This window comes from Oncorhynchus masou, chromosome 23, assembly GCF_036934945.1.
Source record: "Oncorhynchus masou masou isolate Uvic2021 chromosome 23, UVic_Omas_1.1, whole genome shotgun sequence".
NCBI lineage: Eukaryota > Metazoa > Chordata > Actinopteri > Salmoniformes > Salmonidae > Oncorhynchus > Oncorhynchus masou.
Window position 1 is genome coordinate 21,869,017 of NC_088234.1, and position 23,214 is coordinate 21,892,230.

Below are 23,214 nucleotides of genomic sequence, written 5' to 3' on the forward strand. Positions count from 1 at the left end.
CATATCATTACATCAGCCTCTCCTCCAACTGTTTCACTCTCTCTCTCTCTCCCTCCCTCCCTCCATGCCTACTTCTCTCTCCCTTTCCTCTCCTCTCCCTCAATTTCCCTCTCACCTGCAGTTCAGTGATCCAGGTACAGTGCCAGTAGGACTGTCCAGTCAGCTTGACAAAGAACTCCCTCTCAGCCCTGCCCTTCATGGGGGGTGGCGGAGGAGCATCAGGAGGGGTATCGGGGGCGGGAGGCACGGGTACAGGATCGGGGGGCTCGCCCCATCGCCAGTGGAGGATCCTCTGCACCCTGCCCTTGATAGCAGGACACTGGGGGTAGAAGATGAAAATGAAGAATCAGAATAGATTAGAGTAAGGTAAAGTAGAGTAGATCGAATAGAATACAATAGGAAAGCTTTATTGTCCACACAATGTGGACATTTTGCATTTGGCCTCATAGTGGCATTGTGCACATAATGATAACAAACAAACAAGACTTACAGTGCAGCGTGGACACAGCCACTCTCCGTTGGGGATTTCAGGCAGGGGCGGGTTGAGACAGTGGATGTGGTAGGAGGAAGTGCATGTGTCACAGCATAATAGTTCCCCCCCATCTTTACAGACCCTGCAGAACTCAATGTGGTCATCCTCTTCTTCCTCCAGTCCTACCAGCAGTCCAACCCCAGGTACCTCTGGTACCACCATGTCCTCACTCTCCTCCTCAAACTCCTCAAAGTCCTCATCCTTCGCTTCCCACTGGATCCCCTCTTTCTCCTGCAGGAGAAGAGGAGAGGAGGAGGACAGGAGAGGAGAAGAGGAGAGAAAGAGGACAGGACAGGAGAGGGGAAGAGGAGAGGAGGAGGACAGGAGATGAGAAGGATAGGACAGGAGAGGAGGAAGAGGACAGGAGAGGAGAAGAGGAGGAGGACAGGAGAGGAGAAAGAGGACAGGAGAGGAGAAGAGGAGAGGAAGAGGACAGGACAGGAGAAGAGGAGGAGAAGAGGAGAGGAGAAGAGGAGAAGAGGAGAGGAAGAGGACAGGACAGGAGAAGAGAAGAGGAGAGGAGAGGAGAAGAGGAGAAGAGGACAGGACAGGAGAAGAGGAGGACAGGATAGGAGAAGAGGAAGAGGACAGGAGAGGAGAAGAGGGAGAGGACAGGAGAGGAGAAGAGGAGAGGACGAGGAAAAGAGGAGAGGAGGAGGACAGGACAGGAGAGGAGGAGGACAGGACAGGAGAGGAGAAGTGGACAGGAGAGGAGAAAGGAGAGGAAGGGGAGAGGAGAGGGGAAGAGGAGGACAGGATATGAGAAGGATAGGACAGGAGAAGAGGACAGGAGAGGAGAAAGGAGAGGAAGGGGAGAGGAGAGGAAGAGGACAGCACAGGAGAGGAGAAGAGGAGGAGGACAGGAGAGGAGGAAGAGGAGGAGGACAGGAGAGGAGAAGAGGAAGAGGACAGGAGAGGAGGAAGAGGACAGGAGAGGAGAAGAGGAGAGGAAGAGGACAGGACAGGAGAAGAGGAGGAGAACAGGAGAGGAGAAGCGGAAGAGGACAGGAGAAGAGGAAGAGGACAGGAGAAGAGGAGAGGACAGGACAGGACAGGAGAAGAGGAGAGGAAGAGGACAGGACAGGAGAAGAGGAGGAGGATAGGATAGGAGAAGAGGAAGAGGACAGGAGAGGAGAAGAGGGAGAGGACAGGAGAGGAGAAGAGGAGAGGATGAGGAAGAGGACAGGAGACGGGAAGAGGACAGGACAGGAGAGGAGAAGAGTACAGGAGAAGAGGAGAGGAAGAGGACAGGAGAGGAGAAGAGGAAGAGGACAGGACAGGACAGGAGAAGAGGACAGGAGAGGAGAAGAGGAAGAGGACAGGAGACGAGAAGAGGACAGGACAGGAGAGGAGAAGAGGAGGAGGACAGGACCGGAGAAGAGGAGAAGAGGAGAAGAGGAGGAGGACAGGACAGAAGAGGAGAAGAGGAGGAGGACAGGACAGAAGAGGAGAAGAGGAGGAGGACAGGACAGAAGAGGAGAAGAGGAGGAGGACAGGAGAGGAGAGAAGAGGAGGAGGACATGAGAGGAGAAGAGGAGGACAGGAGAAAAGGAGGAGGACAGGAGAAGAGGAGAGAAGGAAGACATGAGGAGAGGAGAAGAGTGCATGTTGAATTAATAGGGATATAAAATAATTTGATCCATTATCATCATCATTGGTAGGGTTTATATGTCTGATGATACCTTACAGTGCATTCAGAAAGTACTCAGACCCCTTGACTTTATCCATACCCATTTTGTTACGTTACAGCCTTATTCTAAAATGTATTAAATAAAAAAATATCAATAAACACACAATACCCTAAAAAAACAAGGCAAAAACAGGTTTTTAGAAATGTTTGCAAATGTATAAAAAAAAAATCTGAAATACCTTACTTACATAAGTATTCAGACCTTTTGGTATGAGACTCGAAATTGAGCTCAGGTGCATCCTGTTTCCATGAATCATCCTTGAGATTTTTCTACAACTTGATTGGAGTCTACCTGTGGTAAATTCAATTGATTGGACATGATTTGGAAAGGCACACACCTGTCTGTATAAGGTCCCACAGTTGACAGAGCATGTCAGATCAAAAAACAAGCCATAAGGTCGAAGAAATTGTCCATAGAGCTCAGAGACAGGATTGTGTTGAGGCACAGATCTGGGGAAGGGTACCAAGACATTTCTGCAGCATTAAAGGTCCCCAAGAACACAGTGGCCTCCAGAATTCTTAAAGGGAAGAAGTTTGGAACCCAAGACTCCGCCGGGCCAAACTGAGCAATCGGGGGAGAAGGGCCTTGGTCAGGGAGGTGACCAAGAACTCGATGTTCACTCTGACGGAGCTCCAGAGTTCCTCTGTGGAGATGGAATAACCTTCCAGAAGGACAACCATCTCAGCAGCACTCCACCAATCAGGCCTTTATGGTAAAGTGGCAAGTTGAAAGCCACTCAGTTTTTCAATGGCAGGGAGACGAGTCAGGATCATGGGAAAGATGAACAGAGCAAAGTACAGAGAGATCCTTGATGAAAACCTGCTCCAAAGTGCTCAGGACCTCAGAATGGGGCGAAGGTTCACCTTCCACAGGACAACGACCCTAAGCACACAGCCAAGACAACGCAGGAGTGTCTTCGGGAAAAGTCTCTGAATGTCATTGAGTGGCCCAGGCAGAGCCTGGACTTGAACCCGATCGAACATCTCTGGAGAGACCTGAAAATAGCTGTACAGCGAAACTCCACATCCAACCTGAAAGAGCTTGAGAGGATCAGCAGAGAAGAATGGGAGAAACTCCACAAATACAGGTGTGGAAAGCTTTCAGCATCATACCTAAGAAGACTCAAGGCTGTAATCACTGCCGAAAGTGCTTGAACAAAGTACTGAGTAAAGGGTCTGAATACTTACGTACAGTTGAAGTCTGAAGTTTACATACACTTAGGTTGGAGTCATTAAAACTCATTTTTCAACCATTCCAAAAATGTCATGTTAACAAACTATAGTTTTGTCAAGTCAGTTAGTACATCTACTTTGTGCATGACAAGTAATTTTTCCAACAATTGTTTACAGACAGATTATTTAACTTATAATTCACTGTATTACAATTCCAGTGGGTCAGAAGTTTACATACACTAAGTTGATTGTGCCTTTAAACAGTTTGGAAAATTCCAGAAAATTATATCATAGCTTTAGAAACTTCTGATAGGCTAATTGACATAATTTAAGTCAATTGAAGGTGTACCTGTGGATGTATTTCAAGGCCTACCTTCAAACTCAGTGCCTCTTTGCTTGACATCATGGGAAAATCAAAATAAATTGTAGACCTTCACAAGTCTGGTTCATCCTTGGGAGCAATTTCCAAACGCCTGAAGGTACCACGATCATCTGTACAAACAATAGTATGCAAGTATAAACACCATGAGACCACGCAGCCGTCATAGCGCTCAGGAAGGAGACATGCTCTATCTCATAGAGATGAACGTACTTTGGTGCGAAAAGTGCAAATGAATCCCAGAACAATAGCAAAGGACCATGCGAAGATGCTGGACGAAACAGGTACAAAAGTATCTATATCCCCAGTAAAATAAGTCCTATATCGACATAACCTGAAAGGCCGCTCAGCAAGGAAGAAGCCACTGCTCCAAAACCGCCATAAAAAAGCCAGACTACGGTTTGCAACTGCACATGAGGACAAAGATTGTACTTTTTGGAGAAATGTCCTCTGGTCTGATGAAACAAAAATAGAACTGTTTGGCCATAATGACCATCATTATGTTTGTAGGAAAAAGGGGGAGGCTTGCAAGCCAAAGAACACCATCCCAACCTTGAAGCACAGGGGTGGCAGCATCATGTTGTGGATGTGCTTTGCTGCAGGAGTGACTGGTGCACTTCACAAAATAGATGACATCATGAGGCAAAACAAATATGTGGATATATTGAAGCAACGTCTCAAGACATCAGTCAGGAAGTTAAAGCTTGGTCGCAAATGGGTCTTCCAAATGGACAATGACCCCAAGCATACTTCCAAAGTTGTGGCAAAATGGCTTAAGGACAACAAAGTCAAGGTATTGGAGTGGCCATCACAAAGCCCTGACCTAAATTCCATAGAAAATTTGTTGGCAGAACTGAAAAAGTGTGTGCGAGCTAGGAAGCCTACAGACCTGACTCAGTTACACCAGCTCTGTCAGGAGGAATGGGCCAAAATTCACACATTTTATTGTGGGAAGCTTGTGGAAGGCTACCTGAAATGTTTGACCCAAGTTAAACAATTTAAAGGCAATGCTACCAAATACTAGCTGAAATAAATCACTCTTTCTACTATTTTTCTGACATTTCACGTTCTTAAAATAAAGTGGTGATCCGAACTGACCTAAAACAGGGAATTTTTACTTGGATTAAATGTCAGGAATTGTGAAAAACTGAGTTTAAATGTCTTTGGCTAAGGTGTATGTAAACTTCTGACTTCAACTGTAAATGTGATATTTACGGGTTTTGACTTTTTTATTAACCTCTTGAAACTTTGGGGGCGCAATTTCATTTTTGGATGAAAAACGTTCCCGTTTTAAACAAGATATTATGTCACAAAAAGATGCTCGACTATGCATATAATTGATAGCTTTGGAAAGAAAACACTTTGAATTTTCCAGAACTGCAAAGATATTGTCTGTGGGTGCCCTAGAACGGGAGCTACAGGCAAAACCAAGATGAAACGGCAACCAGGAAATGAGCATGATTTTTGAGGCTCTGTTTTCCATTGTCTCCTTATATGGCTGTGAATGCAAGAGGAATGAGCCTGCCCTTTCTGTAGTTTCCCCAAGGTGTCTACAGCATTGTGACGTATTTGTAGGCATATCATTGGAAGATTGACCATAAGAGACTACATTTTCCAGGTGTCCGCCCGGTGTCCTCCGTCGAAATTGGTGCGTCATTTTCAGCTGCTGGTATTTTTCCATGCGATTCTGAGGGGAAAGCAGGCTTCCACGAACTGCATATCAATGAAGAGATATGTGAAAAAACACCTTGAGGATTGATTCTAAACAACGTTTGCCATGTTTCGGTCAATATTATGGAGTTAATTCTGAAAAAGTTTGACGTTTTGGTGACTGAATTTTCGGTTCGTTTCGGTAGCCAAATGTGATGTACAAAACGGAGCGATTTCTCCTACACAAAGATTCTTTCAGGAAAAACTGAACATTTGCTATGTAACTGAGAGTCTCCTCATTGAAAACATCCGAAGCTCTTCAAAGGTAAATTATTTTATTTATTTGGTTATCTGGTTTTTGTGAAAATGTTGCGTGCTAAATGCTACGCAAAATGCTAACCTAGCTTGCAATACTCTTACACAAATGCTTGATTTGCTATGGTTCAAAAGCATATTTTGAAAATCTGAGATGACAGTGTTGTTAAGAAAAGGCTAAGCTTGAGAGCAGGCATATTATTTTCATTTCATTTGCGATTTTCAGAAATCGTTAACGTTGCGTTATGCTAATGAGCCTGAGGCTGTATTCACGATCCCGGATACGGGATGGGGAGTATCAATTAAGCAAAAATACCTAAAAACATTTTTTTCTTTGTCATTATGGGGTATTGTGTGTAGACTGAGGGGGGAAAAAACAATTTAATCAATTTTAGAATAAGGCTGGAACGTAACAAAATGTGTAAAAAGTCAAGGGGTCTGAATACTTTCCGAAAGCTCACTGTGAATAGAGTACACACTAAAGTAGCATTACACGCAGCTCGGTCTGTAATGCTGACATAAACAATCAGTCAAAAAGGCAGACTTGAGGATTATTAACACCAACTTTGAGGATTACGGTACGGTACTCACACAGTGTGGGCAACTCCACTTGCCCTCAGGGGCCTTCTCCAGCTCAGGCTCCAGACAGACCAGGTGGTAGGCCCGAGGACAGGTGTCACACAGAATGATCTCCCCTCCCTGCTGGCACACCTCACAGTAGTCCTGGTGGTCTGTCTCATAACCATCCCCCTCCACCTCACCCTCATCCAGCACTGAGAGAGAGGGAGAGAGAGAGAGAGAGAGAGAGAGAGACATGGGGAGGTAAAATGAGGAAGGAAAAGGGATAAGAGAGAGGGGTGGGAGAGAGGGAGAAGGAGAAAAGACAGAGACACATCACATGCTGAGCATAAGTCTGACAGATGCAGAGTTTATGACCTTTTTTTATGGAACATTTTGTTTACTCTTCTTATTCTTCTTGGCCGGACGTCCTCTTTTGTTCTTCTTGACCCGGGAGGAGCTGTCGGAGCGGACCGAGGAGCTGTGGACACTGGAGTCCTCTTGCAGCGAGTCCTCCTCATCAACATCATCACCACTCTGAGAGGAAGGGATGGAGTTAGATATATACATAAACTCAGCAAAAAGAGTAACGTCCCTTTTTCAGGACGCTGTCTTTCAAAGATAATTTGTAAAAATCCAAATAACTTCACAGATCTTCATTGTAAAGGGTTTAAACACTGTTTCCCGTGCTTGTTGAATGAACCATAAACAATTAATCAACATGCACCTGTGGAACAGTGGTTAAGACACTAACAGCTTACAGACGGTAGGCAATTAAGGTCACAGTTACGAAAACTTTGGACACTAAAGAGGCCTTTCCACTGACTCGGAAAAAAACCAAAACAAAGATGCCCAGGGTCCCTACTCATCTGCGTGAACATGCCTCAAGCATGCTGCAAGGAGGCATGAGAGATGTGGCCAGGGCAATAAATTGCAGTGTCCGTACTGTGAGACGCCTAAGACAGTGCTACAGGGAGACAGGACAGACAGCTGATCGTCTTCGCAGTGGCAGACCACGAGTAACAAAACCTGAACAGAATTGGTACATCTGAACATCACACCTGCGGGACAGGTACAGCATGGAAACAACAACTGCCCGAGTTACACCAGGAACGCACAATCCCTCCATCAGTGCTCAGACTGTCCGCAATAGGCTGAGAGAGGCTGGACTGAGGGCTTGTAGGACTGTTGTAAGGCAGGTCCTCACCAGACATCTTCGCTGGACAAGACAGGACTGGCAAAAAGTGCTCTTCACTGATGAGTCACGGTTTTGTCTCACCAGGGGTGATGGTCGGACACCGAGGCCTGTACTCTGGAGCGGGATCGATTTGGAGGTGAAGGATCCATCATGGTCTGGGGCGGTGTGTCACAGCATCATCGCACTGAGCTTGTTGTCATTACAGGCAATCTCAACGCTGTGCGTTACAGGGAAGACATCCTCCTCCCTCATGTGGTACCCTTCCTGTAGGCTCACCCTGACATGAACCTCCAGCATGACAATGCCACCAGCCATACTGCTCGTTCTGTGCGTGATTTCCTGCAAGACAGGAATGTCAGTGTTCTGGCGTGGCCAGCGAAGAGCCCGGATCTAAATACTGGGACCTATTGGATCGGAGGGTGAGGGCTATGCCCATTCACCCCAGAAATGTCCGGGAACTTGCAGATGCCTTGGTGGAAGAGTGGGGTAACATTTCACACCAAGAACTGGCAAATCTGGTGCAGTCCATGAGAAGATGCACTGCAGTACTTAATGCAACTAGTGGCCACACCAGATACTGACTGATTTCTTTTGACTTTCCCACGATGTCAAGAAAAGAGAAACTGAGTTTGAAGGTAGGCCTTGAAATACATCCACAGGTACACCTCCAATTGACTCAAATGATGTCATTTAGCCTATCAGAAGCTTCAAAAGCCATGACATCATTTTCTGGAATATTCCAAGCTGTTTAAAGGCACAGTTAACTTCTGTCCCACTGGAATTGTGATACAGTGAATTAATTATAAGTGAAATAATCTAACTGTAAACAATTGTTGGAAAAATTACTTGTCATGCACACAGTTGGTGTCCTAACCGACTTGCCAAAACTATAGTTTGTTAACAAGAAATTTGAGAGAGAGAGAGAGAGAGAGAGAATTTTTGTTCAAAGTGAAACACCAAATAATGCATGCAGAGCAGAATTAGACCGATGCCTTCTAATTATCAAAATCCAGAAAAGAGCCATCTACAACAACCTAATAGGAAGTGATTCTCAAACCTTCCATAACAAAGCCATCACCTACAGAGAGTTGAACCTGGAGAAGAGTCACCTAAGCAAGCTGGTCTTGGGGCTCTGTTCATAAACAAAAACAGACCCTGCAGAGCCCCAGGACAGCAACAAAATTAGACCCAACCAAATCATGAGAAAACAAAAAGATAATTACTTGACACATTGGAAAGAACAGAGCAACCTAGAATGCTATTTGGCCCCAAACTGAGAGTGCACAGTGACAGAATACCTGACCACTGTGACTGATCCAAAATAAAAGGAAACTTTTGACTATGTACACAAAGCCTTGCTCCTGGCTCTCAAGAGAATACAGGCTATGTGCACACTGCCCATAAAATGAGGTGGAAACTGAGCTGCACTTCCTAACCTCCTGCCAAATGTGTGACCATATCAGATACACATATTTCCTTCAGATTACACAGACCAACAAAGAATTTGAAAACAAACCCAATTTTGATGAACTCCCAAATCTATTTGGTGAAATAACACAGTGTGACATCACAGCAGAAAGATCTGTGACCTGTTGCCACAAGAAAAGGGCAACCAGTGAAGAACAAACACCATTGTAAATACAACCCATATTCATGTTTATTTATTTTCCCTTTTGTACTTTAACTATTTGCACATAATATGAAATGTCTTTATTCTTTTGGAACTTTGTGAGTGTAACATTTACTGTACATTTTCTATTGTTTGTTTCACTTTTGTTTATCTATTTCACTTGCCTTGGCAATGTAAACATATGTTTCCCATGCCAATAAAGCCCTTAAATTGAACTGAACTGAACTGAGAGAGAGAGAGAGAGAGAGAGAGAGAGAGAGAGAGAGAGAGAGAGGAGAAACACCGATCTGTCGACTCTCATTCACCAGCATACTCCCACATACATTGGCCTACACCGCACATCTTTAGATCCAAATTCACAGCATTATAATACTTACAGAGCTGCTCTTCTTTCTCTTGTTGCCTAAGGCCCCCAGTTTTATGCGTATGGGGGACATCTTCTTGGCTTTAGCTACTGAAGCCGCGACTGCTGCTGCCACCGCCTTCTTCCTCTCAGCCAGAACACGAGGACTCTTACTGCGACTCTTCTTATACCCAGGGCCTGAGAAACAGGGACAGAATGAAGTCAAGATTTCTACTAGTGCTCTTGCGCGGGATTTCCCAAACCTCTCCTTGGGGTCCTCAGACGTTTCACATATTTGTTCTTGCCCTAAACTGGCACACCAGATTAAATTAATCGACTATCACCCAAACCCTTGATCAGGGCTACAACATGTCTGAGGGTCCAGACTACAATTTGGGACCAATTCCATTTCAATTCAATCAGTCCTTGCTATACATGACACACTCCACCACTCCACCCTTCTCTCTCATCCTCTGACCTTTGCCCTCTTTGGTCTTGGCCTTGCGGAGCGGGGGAGGCGGGGGTGGTGGCAGGGGGGGCGGCCGTGGGGGTTGGGGCTGCTTCCGGGGTGGAGGTGGCTCCGGGGATGGGGTTGCCGCGGAGACCTGCTCAGCGACGGCAATGGCGGCAGCGGCGGCTGCAGCTGCCACGGCTGCAGCACCGGAGCCCTTGAAGGGGTTGTTAGAGCTGAACTCCCTCCACTTGACCCCCAGGATGGTCATCATCTTAGACATGGGGATCTTAGGGTTCTTCTTGGCGATCATCGGCCTGGGAAGATGAAGAGGCAGGGGAGGAAGAAGAGCTGAGTGTTTGATGTACAGAACAGTAATGACAATTGATTTTGAACAGTGTGGCAAATAATCTTGAACTTGAAAATAAACTTGAACTAGAAATGGTTGTTTCTGAGGGATTGTGAATGGAGGGAATTGTTCCACGGTTGGTAGTGAACTAGACAACTGAAATAAACAATAACTCATTGAGTCATCTCACTGACAGTCAATCACTACAGCAGGCCAACTGTACCTCATGGACTGGCTGAAGGCTTTGTAGTTGGTGAGTGTGCGGTAATCGTCTTCAGTGAATGTATGATCCACATCCTCCAGACCCCAGTCCATAGCCAGCTGGGCCGACGTCTTCTGTTCTATTGGCTGCAGGAGAGAAACAACCAGTCAGAGAGCTTGAAGACTTGAGCCATCAGAATATGTAAAAAAAAATGAAGCAAAACAACAACTATAGCACTTTCTTGTTGTGTTCTTCTTACCTTTGTTGTCTCCTCATGCGTGCTGTCCCCATCATCTTTTTTCTTCTTCTTGGTTTTCTTCTCCTTCTTTTCCTTGTGTTTCTTCTTCTTCCTTTTCTCGCCAGAGAAGTCACTCGCTGCGCTGTCGGAATTCTCACCATAATCTCTCTCTCGCTCCGAGTCTCTCTCTACATCACTTTCCTGAGAGGAGGAGAGGAGAAAAGAAGGGGAAAGGGGAAAGGGAGGAAAAGAGAAAGAACAGAAGAGAGGATGAGGATGCTAAATCAATATGTAATGTCACAGATAGTTTTTTTCTATGACTTCAATTAAGCAAATGAAATAGAATGACGTGTCATCAGAATGTATGGCGGTTGATGGACCGTAATGATCGAGAGGCTTACAATCTTTTTCCGTTTTTTGGCTTTAACCGGTTTTCCCTCTTTCTCTTTCTCCTTCTTCTTTGTCTCCTTCTTCTTGGGCCCTCGTTTCTTCCTCCCTAGACTGGCCCTGTCTGATGCTTCCCTTTCTTTCTCTACTGGGGATTGAAGCGAGGAGAGGGGGATGGAAGAGAGAAAGAGAGAGATGTGACTAAATCATATTGACTATAATCATCATTGAAGGCTTTGAATTGTCGATCTAATCTCTTCTGAACACAAAATCAAATCAAATCAAATGTATTTGTCACATACACATGGTTAGCAGATGTTAATGCGAGTGTAGCGAAATGCTTGTGCTTCTAGTTCCGACAATGCAGTAATAACCAACAAGTAATCTAACTAACAATTCCTAAACTACTGTCTTATACACAGTGTAAGGGGATAAAGAATATGTACATAAGGATATATGAATGAGTGATGGTACAGAGCAGCATAGGCAAGATACAGTAGATGGTATCGAGTACAGTATATACATATGAGATGAGTATGTAAACAAAGTGGCATAGTTAAAGTGGCTAGTGATACATATATTACATAAGGATGCAGTCGATGATATAGAGTACAGTATATACGTATGCATTGTTTAAAGTGGCTAGTGATATATTTACATCATTTCCCATCAATTCCCATTATTAAAGTGGCTGGAGTTGAGTCAGTGTCAGTGTGTTGGCAGCAGCCACTCAATGTTAGTGGTGGCTGTTTAACTGTCTGATGGCCTTGAGATAGAAGCTGTTTTTCAGTCTCTCGGTCCCAGCTTTGATGCACCTGTACTGACCTCGCCTTCTGGATGATAGCGGGGTGAACAGGCAGTGGCTCGGGTGGTTGATGTCCTTGATGATCTTTATGGCCTTCCTGTAACATCGGGTGGTGTAGGTGTCCTGGAGGGCAGGTAGTTTGCCCCCGATGATGCGTTGTGCAGACCTCACTACCCTCTGGAGAGCCTTACGGTTGAGGGCGGAGCAGTTGCCGTACCAGGCGGTGATACAGCCCGCCAGGATGCTCTCGATTGTGCATCTGTAGAAGTTTGTGAGTGCTTTTGGTGACAAGCCAAATTTTTTCAGCCTCCTGAGGTTGAAGAGGCGCTGCTGCGCCGTCTTCACAATGCTGTCTGTGTGAGTGGACCAATTCAGTTTGTCTGTGATGTGTATGCCGAGGAACTTAAAACTTGCTACTCTCTCCACTACTGTTCCATCGATGTGGATGGGGGGTGTTCCCTCTGCTGTTTCCTGAAGTCCACAATCATCTCCTTAGTTTTGTTGACGTTGAGTGTGAGGTTATTTTCCTGACACCACACTCCGAGTGCCCTCACCTCCTCCCTGTAGGCCGTCTCGCCGTTGTTGGTAATCAAGCCTACCACTGTTGTGTCGTCCGCAAACTTGATGATTGAGTTGGAGGCGTGCGTGGCCACGCAGTCGTGGGTGAACAGGGAGTACAGGAGAGGGCTCAGAACGCACCCTTGTGGGGCCCCAGTGTTGAGGATCAGCGGGGAGGAGATGTTGTTACCTACCCTCACCACCTGGGGGCGGCCCGTCAGGAAGTCCAGTACCCAGTTGCACAGGGCGGGGTCGAGACCCAGGGTCTCGAGCTTGATGACGAGCTTGGAGGGTACTATGGTGTTGAATGACGAGCTGTAGTCGATGAACAGCATTCTCACATAGGTATTCCTCTTGTCCAGATGGGTTAGGGCAGTGTGGTTGAGATTGCATCGTCTGTGGACCTATTTGAGCGGCAAGCAAATTGGACTGGGTCTAGGGTGTCAGGTAGGGTGGAGGTGATATGGTCCTTGACTAGTCTCTCAAAGCACTTCATGATGACGGAAGTGAGTGCTACGGGGCGGTAGTCGTTTAGCTCAGTTACCTTAGCTTTCTTGGGAACAGGAACGATGGTGGCCCTCTTGAAGCATGTGGGAACAGCAGACTGGTATAGGGATTGATTAAATATGTCCGTAAACACACCAGCCAGCTGGTCTGCGCATGCTCTGAGGGCGAGGCTGGGGATGCCGTCTGGGCCTGCAGCCTTGCGAGGGTTAACACGTTTAAATGTTTTACTCACCTCGGCTGCAGTGAAGGAGAGACCGCATTTTTCCGTTGCAGGCAGTGTCAGTGGCACTGTATTGTCCTCAAAGCGGGCAAAAAAGTTATTTAGTCTGCCTGGGAGCAAGACATCCTGGTCCGTGACTGGGCTGGATTTCTTCCTGTAGTCCGTGATTGACTGTAGACCCTGCCACATGCCTCTTGTGTCTGAGCCGTTGAATTGGGATTCTACTTTGTCTCTGCACTGACGCTTAGCTTGTTTGACAGCCTTACGGAGGGAATAGCTGCATTATTTGTATTCAGTCATGTTACCAGACACCTTGCCCTGATTGAAAGCAGTGGTTCGCACTTTCAGTTTCACGGGAATGCTGCCATCAATCCAAGGTTTCTGGTTAGGGAATGTTTTAATCGTTGCTATGGGAACGACATCTTCAACGCACGTTCTAATGAACTCTCACACCGAATCAGCGTATTCGTCAATGTTGTTATCTGACGTAATACGAAACATGTCCCAGTCCACGTGATGGAAGCAGTCTTGGAGTGTGGAGTCAGCTTGGTCGGACCAGCGTTGGACAGACCTCAGCGTGGGAGCTTCTTTTTTTAGCTTTTGTCTGTAGGCAGGTATCAGCAAAATGGAGTCGTGGTCAGCTTTTCCGAAAGGGGGGCGGGGCAGGGCCTTATATGCGTTGCGGAAGTTAGAGTAACAGTGATCCAAGGTTTTTCCGCCCCTGGTTGCGCAATCGATATGCTGATAAAATTTAGGGAGTCTTGTTCTCAGATTAGCCTTGTTAAAATCCCCAACAACAATGAATGCAGCCTCCGGATAAATGGTTTCCAGTTTGCAAAGAGTTAAATAAAGTTCGTTCAGAGCCATCGATGTGTCTGCTTGGGGGGGATATATACGGCTGTGATTATAATCGAAGAGAATTCTCTTGGTAGATAATGCGGTCTACATTTGATTGTGAGGAATTCTAAATCAGGTGAACAGAAGGATTTGAGTTCCTGTATGTTTCTTTCATCGCACCATGCCTCATTAGCCATAAGGCATACACCCCCACCCCTCTTCTTACCAGAAAGGTGTTTGTTTCTGTTAAGCACAACAAAAGCCTCTCACCAACACACTGTCATGTGTGCGTTGACACCAAATGTGTCATATGGGAGAGTATAGTGTCTTAACACAACCTATGAGATTGACTGAATTGTGACATGCTGAATTAGTTCCAATTTGACTGGTAAGTGGGATTGACAGCTGCTTTGTATCAGTTCAGTGAAAACCAAATCCATATCTGGCTTATCTGTTAATGAATGCCTCACAAAAACACAAGAATGTTGTTCATGGTGGCATTGAAAATGTGAGGCTAAGACATATGAAAGTAAGGCCTTATGTTGGCTACATGTTACACAGTGCTTTAGGGCTTCTAAAACGTTATGTCCATAGCAATATATATATTTCCGCAATAATGAATTGGGAAAATCAAATAAAATCAAACATGTAATAGACTTATTTCGAAGACACGACATCCCACGTTTTGAGGGTCAGTAAGTGATAATGAGTCGTTCATCCCTGTATTCAAGTTTTTCCCCTGGCAAAAAAAGTGAGACTGTACCCTATTGGAGAGTGAGAGAGAGTGAAGCATGTGCTTTGTCAGGGGGATGAAGAGATGGGGGAAAACATCACAAAAGAAACTGTCGCTTGCGGCCGCCATTGCACTTGGTAGGAATTAGGTCGATGTAATGGTTTGTCTTTGTTGGTGGGCGACAAGACGCAGCGCGCGCCCAGACGTGGTCTCCGCATATTTCTGCTGCAGAGTGAAGCCAGGGGCGGCATTAGCATCACGCGGGGCTCGGTGATTCTGAGGCCGCAAGCCAGTCTGTCTCTATAGGATGAACTGAAACGACTCCCTACCCTACTTCCCCGCAATTAATTTCAACACCTGGTTCCCGACCACAACAGCCGCCAGCGCATGTCGCGGGAGGTTTAGAGACGCTGCGGGAAGCGCACTAATTGATACGCGGCTCTTGTCTCGAGACAGGCGACATAGTTTAGGCTAGTTGTTCAGAGTGATGCTAAAATGTCCCTTGTTGAATACCCCAACATCATGATCTGCAATATCTGATGTCACTGTTGAATACATGCCAATTAATGTAATTGTATTAATTAACATGAACTGCAAAATAATGTAAACATGTTCTTTGGTGTGGAACCAGCTCGGCCAAATCTGTAATCCCTCAAAAAGAAACTTCTTTCGAGTAAAATAAGATTTCTGTTGATCGTATTTTTCACATTAAATTGTTGTTCGGCAAGTCCTTTCTTTAATTAGGCTTCACAGTATAGTTTCTAGGCTTTAGGCTCTGTTTATTATAGGCCTACGTGTTACATGTGTTTGTCTGCTATGACATCGAAAAGAGAGTGGGAACAATAGCCCTGTAGGCTACACATAACGGTTATATTCAGAATTTGGGAGTAGTGTCGGTGTCCTATCATGAACCGTCCCTGTCAGTATGACAGTGGAGACCGTCATGGGGTAGGAGGCAAGTTTATTTACACTGTCATACCAGCACTTACTCTATCATCCGGTTTTAACGCTCACGCCTCGGGAACAGACATCCCAGCACTATTCTAAAGATCACAATCAGAAAGCTTATTCCTGGAGAGTCTATGTTTTCTGCCAGTGATGTCGTGAGCTGTACACTTCACATCGACCTATTAACATTGAGATATTATTTACATCTATGAATATGGCAGCATTGTCAGGATGAAAAGCAACGTTGAGGAGGATCAACTTTGTGGAATTGTTTATACGTTGGAATTCTTCAACTCTTTCTGTTTCAAAGCTGCGCTATCATTTGGAGCAACGGGCGCGCAACTAATTATATTGCAGCAACGGATAACTATTGAGATGAGCGGCACAGGGTGTCCTGGCGTACTTTAAAAAAATTGTGGCGTATGTGTTTCTATTTTGTGTGCGCGCTCCCGAGTCTTTCGCCAGTGTCTCTTTCGACTGTAGCTAATATAGCCTACCTGGCGCGGCTAGTGTTGCAGTTTCTCGAGGCGCCGCCGGCGAGTTTATGTCGCTTGCGTTCTCGTCTAGATCTCCGTCGTCCTCGTCTTCTTCATCAAAATCTACTCCCTCGGAATTAACCAACATGCCCTGGTCTTCCTCACAGGACCGGAGAGGAGAGGACATTATATTCCTGTCATCGGCTCCTTCCTCGAAATCAGAAACCTTCCGGAATTATGATATTTATTTAATATTCAAATCAACATCAGAATAAAAGTGGGGGCCGTTTTGGAATATTTTACACTACAAGGCAGGGAAACAAAGATGGCCGCTCTTATATTTATTTTTTAACAACCCCCCAATAAGAAAAATCCCCTTACATAAAAAATGGCGGACTATATTATTGCAGAACGCCCCCCCCCCCATCTTCTTTTCTCTCTCTCTCTGCCTCTCTCCGTTTACCCCTCCCTCCTCAAAAAACATCTACATTGTTACAAGAAAGGGGGTGTTTGACTGCTTGTAATGTTACTGCCCCCTCCCCATGATCAGCCATCCCAACTGTCTCAAGATCACACGCAACAAAACTCCCTTTCTGCACTGTTAAACGCGATACAAATCTATCAAATATGGCCACTTTAATCATCTTAAAGGCCCCCACCGTGGTATAAAATGATACGTGTGAGAGAGAGTCGGGGAGGGAGCTTGAGAGTGGGGGGGTTGGGAAAATCTGCCGCAGCCATGCCCAGATTTACATCAGATTGGATTGCTTAAAAATTAACCACTTGTGGTAGAGAAAAATCTATGCAATGTGCAAACGGGCATTTTTTTCAACTGGAGGTGATTTTATTATTATAATAATATAAATCGAAAATATATTTTTTAACATTCTGGAAGCATTAAAATGAAAGAGGATACATTGAAAATCATATTGCAAACTTTCACTAGAGTCCCTTTGATATGGGTGGCAGTAAGGCCATGGGAACCTCTAGGAGTCAGACAATGGTTGGTCTCCCTTCAGGCAGCCCAGCTTTGTTAAAGGGGTCTATGGTCAGACATACATACATACATTATGCACATTTTAGAGGAAAAACTGTGTGTATAATTGTGTATGATGATAAATAGCCTAGATATTGATAACAATGACAGGTCACTGATTAATAGAACTATGGATAACATTTCGCTACACTCGCAATAACATCTGTTAACCATGTGTATGCGACCAATAAAATTTGATTTGATATTATATATCAGACTGACTAAACCTGATATTGTAAATGGAAATCTTAACCCAGCAGAGCCACAAAGGTGCTGTTGAATATCACATAAACAATTACCATGGTTACCATGCTATTTTATGTAAAATGTTGGCATGAATTTATGTAGGCCTACTGTAAAGATGCAAGAAGCTTTGAAGGAATGACAAAAGGATGACACTGGGATAGAATGACAAGGAAAGGAACAGGTTAATTGTGAGGTTACCAGTTCAAGTCCTAATGTGTTAAATTGGCTATAATAAAATTGCTACAACAATAATATAACGCTAACAAATAACACATACAGAAAATGTATTTTGTGAGTCAACATTTTAATAGATTGTCTGCTCATATTGCTCACCACCATTTTCTAACATCCTTACATATGGGGTTAAAGTTCAGTGAGGTCGTCGTTAAAGTACAGGCAGATGGACTGGGAGAAGAGGTCGCGGTCCATGCGTGTGTTGTAGAAGTCCTCGTCCTCGTCGGGGATGCCGTTCTCCTCCAGCGTTTTACTCATGTCCAGGTTGACACAGTCGTGCTTCCAAGTGTAGCTGGCGGCGTGAGAGTTGTAGCGGAGGTACCGCTGGAGAATCTCATTCAAGGTCTCCTCGGAACACACCTGGGGAAAGAGAGAGAGGAAGGAGAAGTTGCAGTTTTTTAAAATTATTTTACTTTTCCAACCCATGTACAGTAGTTCCTGATTTCCCAGGGGATACATTGACTGCAGCAGAAATCTTTTGCAGATGTTTCAGATCTAGAACCTATATGTATGATCAGTCATTGTCATCAGCCATTGTATTTCAATAGTAAAAATATATATGTATTTTCCATTGTATTTCCCCCTGAAACCCATTCTGTGGCCTATGGGCATGTCTTGCAACTGGGGGTTAAACCACTCTAGCCTGGCTTCCAGGAGCCAACAAAAAAAATAAGAAAATTATTTGTTTATGCAGGGTGCAATGGGCACACTTGCTAAGAACCACTAGAGAGGGGGGGGGGGGGGGCAGGGCGAAAGAGAAAGGAGGAGAGATTGTGTGCGAGGGAGAGAGTGTATGAGAGAAAGAAAGTGAGAATTTGTGTGTGGTGTGTGCGTGAGTATTTGTGACTGTATCAGAGAGAAAGAGAGCATGTGTCTGACTGTGTGGGGCATGGAGCACCCACACTAAGCTTCTGGCCCAGTAGAAGACTACTAGTGCCAGCTGGGGCAGGTTGGTGGGAAAGCCTGCTCTCCCACCGTGCTGGAGAGGAGAGGAGTACTCTGCTGTCGGTGCGAGCGTGTTGTGTTGTGTGTTTGTTTGTGTAGGCTGCGGGGGGAATGAGCGAACCAAGCCAGGACTTGCTCACAAACCCCCCAGCGCTTGACAGTGACACACTGCACTACTGTGCTACTCACTCCCCCTCCCAGTGTCCCTTTGGTCCCTTTGGAAGCTAGTCACATACAGGCCAGGGCTCCCTAGAGTGCAGTGTGGTAACCCATATTTTATTCAGCCAGTGACACACAGAGTAAGGGAGACACAGCACCTGTGTTCCAGTCAGTGATATTACGCAGTATGTGTGAAACAGTGCCAGATGAGTGGATACACTCCTAATAGACTGCTACTGCGATATGCTGACAATGCTTTGCTGGTAAGGCGGTTGAGGGGGAGGTGGGAGGATAAGGCTTGAACAGCTACAATAGTATGCATGATGGTTACGTATAAATGGTGCATGTATGCATGAAGGTGACATGTATGTGTGCAGAATGATGTCAGTATGATGTGTGCATATCTATAGCATATGTATAATACATGCATGCAGCATTTATGATATCTATGTATGGCACTAGCCCCACTTGCCAGGGGATGGTGTCTTGCTATGTGAGATTAGTATGATAACACATGTATTCATGTGTCATGTACACATGCAGCCTCTTATAATCATTGCATGAATAAGGATGACTTACCTCCAGACCCTGCTCCTGGGATGTGAGGGTGTTGATGATGCGGATCCACCTGGTCTTGGCAGAAAGTAGTCCCACCTCATATTGCGTATCTCTCCACCAGGGTCGCCCAAAGTCATTGGTCCAGTCAGTACGAGGGCAGGGAGGGGGCACGTGCACAAAGCGCCCCCTAGGGGTGTAGTACTTCACACACCCAGATAGTGGGTCAATGTGGGTCAGAATCTGAAAATACAAATGGGGAATTTGCCTACTCATCATCAATATAATGAAAAAGAAAGACAAATATGTAACATTCTTTATAGAAGTCTGATTATTTTCTCACTCACATCTTTTGTCTTTGGGTCAAACCAGTGACTGATGTCCTTTCCTGCACACTCAATGATAGGCTTCAGAAGTACATCCCCTGAAAAAAAGTGTGTTATTTATTAAACTGTTGTAACCTAATAGCCTATTTGTATTCGACAACTTACCTTTAAATTCATTCACCAATGGTGTCAAGTCGTACACCTTGCCCAGGTATGACACCCACAGGTCGCCAAGGGTGTTATGAAGGGACACCTCTGTTGGGGTGAAATACTTTGTTGGCCGCATTTGTATTACTTCCGCAAATTTACCCAATTTATGTAGAGCTATAAAAGGTAATGTAAAATGTAACAACTGAGCATATGTCAGAGATATAACAAGTAACGTATATTGTTTATGTGCAAGCTCACTCGCTATTGTATCAACGAGTGTACACACGAACAGCTGGAGCTCCGTTACTGTGGTAACCACGGAAGCGTCTGGCAAAGACAGCACGACACTGAAATCAGCTTTGCGGAACTCACACAAGTGGTTGCACAGTCAATAAATCATGTCACACATTTGACCAATTTTATCATAGAATTAAGCATGACAATACTTTGTAATTTAATAGGATCTAACTGAATAATCCATTAAATGCTCCAAAACCAAATAGGTGCAAAGTTTTACCAAACCTCTGGCTTTACCTACCTACATTGCATACTACAATACCCACAATGCATCGTATTCCCTAACGAATTTCCGGCTGTGAAATAATTCCTCAAGAAAAATACAATCAAGAAAGGGTGGAATGGCAACAATGATTGAAGAAAATGGTCCATCAACTCATGTAGGGGTGATATATATTTAATAATGTCGTATTTGACACACTTCTAATACATAATATTCACTTTGCCAAACTGAAAGGAGAGCGTGCATAGTTGATCCATACATTTCGTGGGCAAGTTGGATCCACTAGCTAGCTAAGCTAAAGTAGCCCAAGATGTCCTCTTAAGGAGCCGACCGTTAACATTACTCCTTAAGGACCTTGTGTTTTTTTTCTTCCAAAGATAGACTTGCTCTGACAGCCAAATACTTCAGCTAAACGATACGGTTCTAGAAACATAAAGCCCTTTACTTTCATCAAAAATAATTTCACAAAGGCAAAATGTACTATTACTGTACAACACAGGAGGTTGCTGGGGGGGCTCATAATATTGTCCGTAACGGAGCAGATGGAATGGCATCAAACACATGAAAACTGTGTTTGATGTAGTTGATGCTATTCCACAAATAACGCTCCAGCCATTACCACGAGCCTGTCCTCCCAAATTAAAGTGCCACCAACATCCTGTGCTGTACACTGTTTTAACCGGCTTTATCAAAGTTGCAGGCAACAGTATTTTTCAGTGACAATACGTTTCTGGCAGCCTTCTTCCATTAAACACGGGTGTTCAGAACATGCTATATAGCTAATTAACACCGATGGTCCTTCTGTCTTCCGTAAACCCCTTCAGTAACATGGATGTATGGCCGTGTCGGAACCCTATAAAAGGTGTGTATCAATGTATTTTTTTTGTTGCTGATATGAAAGATAAAGTCCTTATGCTTCCAAAACCGTACCGCAAGCTATGCGTGTTAATGTTCAGACTGAGTGTTGGGGCTCGTAACAAAACTTCCCCATACGGAAGATGCCTTATATGTAATGGAACTGAGAGTCATGATCAAGGGCTAACGTTAACGGTCGTTCCATTTCCTTCATAGAGGATTTCTCAGATTTTGTCTCGTGACTGACTTCAATAAACTTTCGTTACCAAAGTAAAGATGTTGCTATAGTGCCGATAAACTTCTCTGTATGTTCAAGCTGTCATCTCTTCAAAATACAAATAAACACATGTTGCGCATTTTGCTTACCTTCAAACTAGCTCTGGTCCAAGCGCATACGTCACTACGATCTGCTTGCACATCCGCTGTATGCACATGGACCAGAGCTAGGTAAATAAAGTGTTTGAAAGTCGTGTCTCCTTGTCAACCCTGCCAAGGGGAAGTTGAACAAGTATAGGCTACAAAGAGAGCAAGCCACTTTAGACGGTTGAGATGCACCCAGTATCACCATTATGCTTCTGTTACAAGTATAGTCCTATCATCTAATTTCTCCCTATTTCTAGGGGTGGGGCGAACTGTCATCTTACTCCTCCAGAGCACGTCAGAAGCTGGAGAGCCTGCTGAACAAAAACATGAGAATCAGAATGACAGACGGACGAACACTGGTGGGACTGTTCCTGTGCACAGACAGAGATTGCAACGTCATCCTGGGGTCCGCTCAGGAGTTCCTCAAATCCTCAGGTAACGACAGTACTTATCAGGCTAAGCCCACATACTCTAGTAAGCTCACTGCTACTCACCCCTGTTCCTGCAGAGCAGTGGGTGCAGGGTTTTATCCAAACCCAGCACTAACAAAACCAATTCAGCTAGCAAATGTATTGCTTAGTTTATTTGCTGTAAAAACCTTATAGCTCTCTGGGACCGGAGTGAACACCATATCCATATTCTGCTTTGTAACAGAGTAACATTGCCGTTAATACACTGTGTACATGTTCATTATTAAAATGTATTTTGTGTGTGTCTTACTTGCATCTGCATCAGACTCCTTCTCCCAGGGTGAGCCCAGAGTGCTGGGGTTAGCCATGATTCCCGGCCACCACGTGGTCTCTATCGAGGTGGAATCAGACAGCCTGGTCGGCACACAGGGGTTCAGGTCCAGCCACTGAGGAACAAGATCAGCTCGCCCAAAGCTGGAGGAGACTAGCTAACATCCTGGCTAGCCAGGTCTATGTCTCAGCAGCCTACAGTACAGACTTGAAATTGAGAATTCAATCAAAGGAGAATTCCAGATGCAGCTGATCTCTGGTGCCAGTGTATTTGGTTTAGCAGGCAGCCATGGTGTGTTTGAGGTCTAACCAGGCACTCTCAGTGACATTACATTGTGTGTGTGTGAGTACAACAGATGTTTATTCAAGGAGGGGCATGGACTGAGCCAGGCTGTACAGTATATGTGTTTGTATGGAACCTCTGTTTAATTGTATGGAATATGGATAAATGTTTTCCAATACATTTCAGTATCTAAACCTGTCTGATCTGTTAATGAAGAATGATGCACTGTCCTTATATACTGGTAATGCAGCAGTTACAGATGGTCCAGAGCATGACTAGCTAAAGTTCATGACTTACTTGACTTAAACACCTCAACTAGCCTGTACCCCTGCACACTGACTCAGTACCGGTGCCCCCTGTATATAGCATCGTTATTCTTGTGTTACTTTTTATTTTAGCCTACTTGGTAAATATTTTCTTCTTCTTGAACTGCACTGTTGGTTAAGGGCTTGTAAGTATTTCACAGTAAAGTCTACACTTGTATTTGGTGCATGTGGAAAATAAAGTTTGATTTGATTAAACCCTTGTCTCCTATTAGCAGCATAGACCGTTGACAAACGTCCTACATCTCACTCATTTCGGGACACATCTTTCCAGGTCACACCAGTTGAGGCCATCAGTTA

General features: G+C 44.8%; 3 protein-coding genes across 9 annotated transcripts in view; 1 reads left to right on the forward strand and 2 right to left on the reverse strand.

The window, feature by feature from the left end:
• The window catches only part of LOC135510585 (chromodomain-helicase-DNA-binding protein 3-like), a 67,581-nt gene extending 51,022 nt beyond the window's left edge, over window positions 1-16,559 (reverse strand). For 5 of the 7 annotated variants that reach the window (XM_064931614.1, XM_064931613.1, XM_064931612.1 and 2 more), the window contains exons 1-10: window positions 16,201-16,558; window positions 11,110-11,243; window positions 10,730-10,909; window positions 10,492-10,616; window positions 9,947-10,236; window positions 9,503-9,666; window positions 6,702-6,834; window positions 6,331-6,512; window positions 491-763; window positions 116-319 (exon numbers count right to left, since the gene is read on the reverse strand). In XM_064931614.1, the coding sequence (XP_064787686.1) occupies window positions 116-319; window positions 491-763; window positions 6,331-6,512; window positions 6,702-6,834; window positions 9,503-9,666; window positions 9,947-10,236; window positions 10,492-10,616; window positions 10,730-10,909; window positions 11,110-11,243; window positions 16,201-16,366 (1,851 nt within the window). In that variant the 5' untranslated portion in view covers window positions 16,367-16,558. Of the gene's footprint in view, window positions 1-115; window positions 320-490; window positions 764-6,330; window positions 6,513-6,701; window positions 6,835-9,502; window positions 9,667-9,946; window positions 10,237-10,491; window positions 10,617-10,729; window positions 10,910-11,109; window positions 11,244-16,200 lie in introns of all 7 variants that reach the window. The other 2 variants (XM_064931615.1, XM_064931610.1) reach the window with 1 other exon arrangement.
• Window positions 16,560-17,007: 448 nt separating this feature from the next.
• Window positions 17,008-20,187, reverse strand: LOC135510576 (cytochrome b5 domain-containing protein 1). The gene is made up of 4 exons (XM_064931597.1): window positions 19,846-20,187; window positions 19,702-19,778; window positions 19,379-19,597; window positions 17,008-18,055 (listed from the first exon to the last, which is right to left on the reverse strand). Exons 1-4 carry the CDS (start codon window positions 19,964-19,966, stop codon window positions 17,825-17,827), a joined length of 648 nt encoding a protein of 215 aa, XP_064787669.1. The 5' UTR covers window positions 19,967-20,187; the 3' UTR covers window positions 17,008-17,824.
• Window positions 20,188-20,390: 203 nt separating this feature from the next.
• On the forward strand, window positions 20,391-23,112 carry LOC135510575 (N-alpha-acetyltransferase 38, NatC auxiliary subunit-like). Its single transcript, XM_064931596.1, has 3 exons — window positions 20,391-20,507; window positions 21,826-22,003; window positions 22,304-23,112. Exons 1-3 carry the CDS (start codon window positions 20,469-20,471, stop codon window positions 22,426-22,428), a joined length of 342 nt encoding a protein of 113 aa, XP_064787668.1. The 5' UTR covers window positions 20,391-20,468; the 3' UTR covers window positions 22,429-23,112.
• Window positions 23,113-23,214: the final 102 nt, after the last annotated feature.

Coding starts and splice junctions, on each gene's coding strand:
- LOC135510575 (XM_064931596.1), top strand. CDS start 20,469: ATGGCAACAATGATTGAAGAAAATGGTCCATCAACTCAT. Junction 20,508..21,825: donor AAAATGGTCCATCAACTCAT/GTAGGGGTGATA, acceptor CCCTATTTCTAG/GGGTGGGGCGAACTGTCATC. Junction 22,004..22,303: donor GGAGTTCCTCAAATCCTCAG/GTAACGACAGTA, acceptor CATCTGCATCAG/ACTCCTTCTCCCAGGGTGAG.
- LOC135510576 (XM_064931597.1), bottom strand. CDS start 19,966: ATGCGGCCAACAAAGTATTTCACCCCAACAGAGGTGTCCCTTCATAAC. Junction 19,598..19,701: donor TTGACCCAAAGACAAAAGAT/GTGAGTGAGAAA, acceptor TTGTATTTTCAG/ATTCTGACCCACATTGACCC. Junction 18,056..19,378: donor CCCAGGAGCAGGGTCTGGAG/GTAAGTCATCCT, acceptor CTCTTTCCCCAG/GTGTGTTCCGAGGAGACCTT.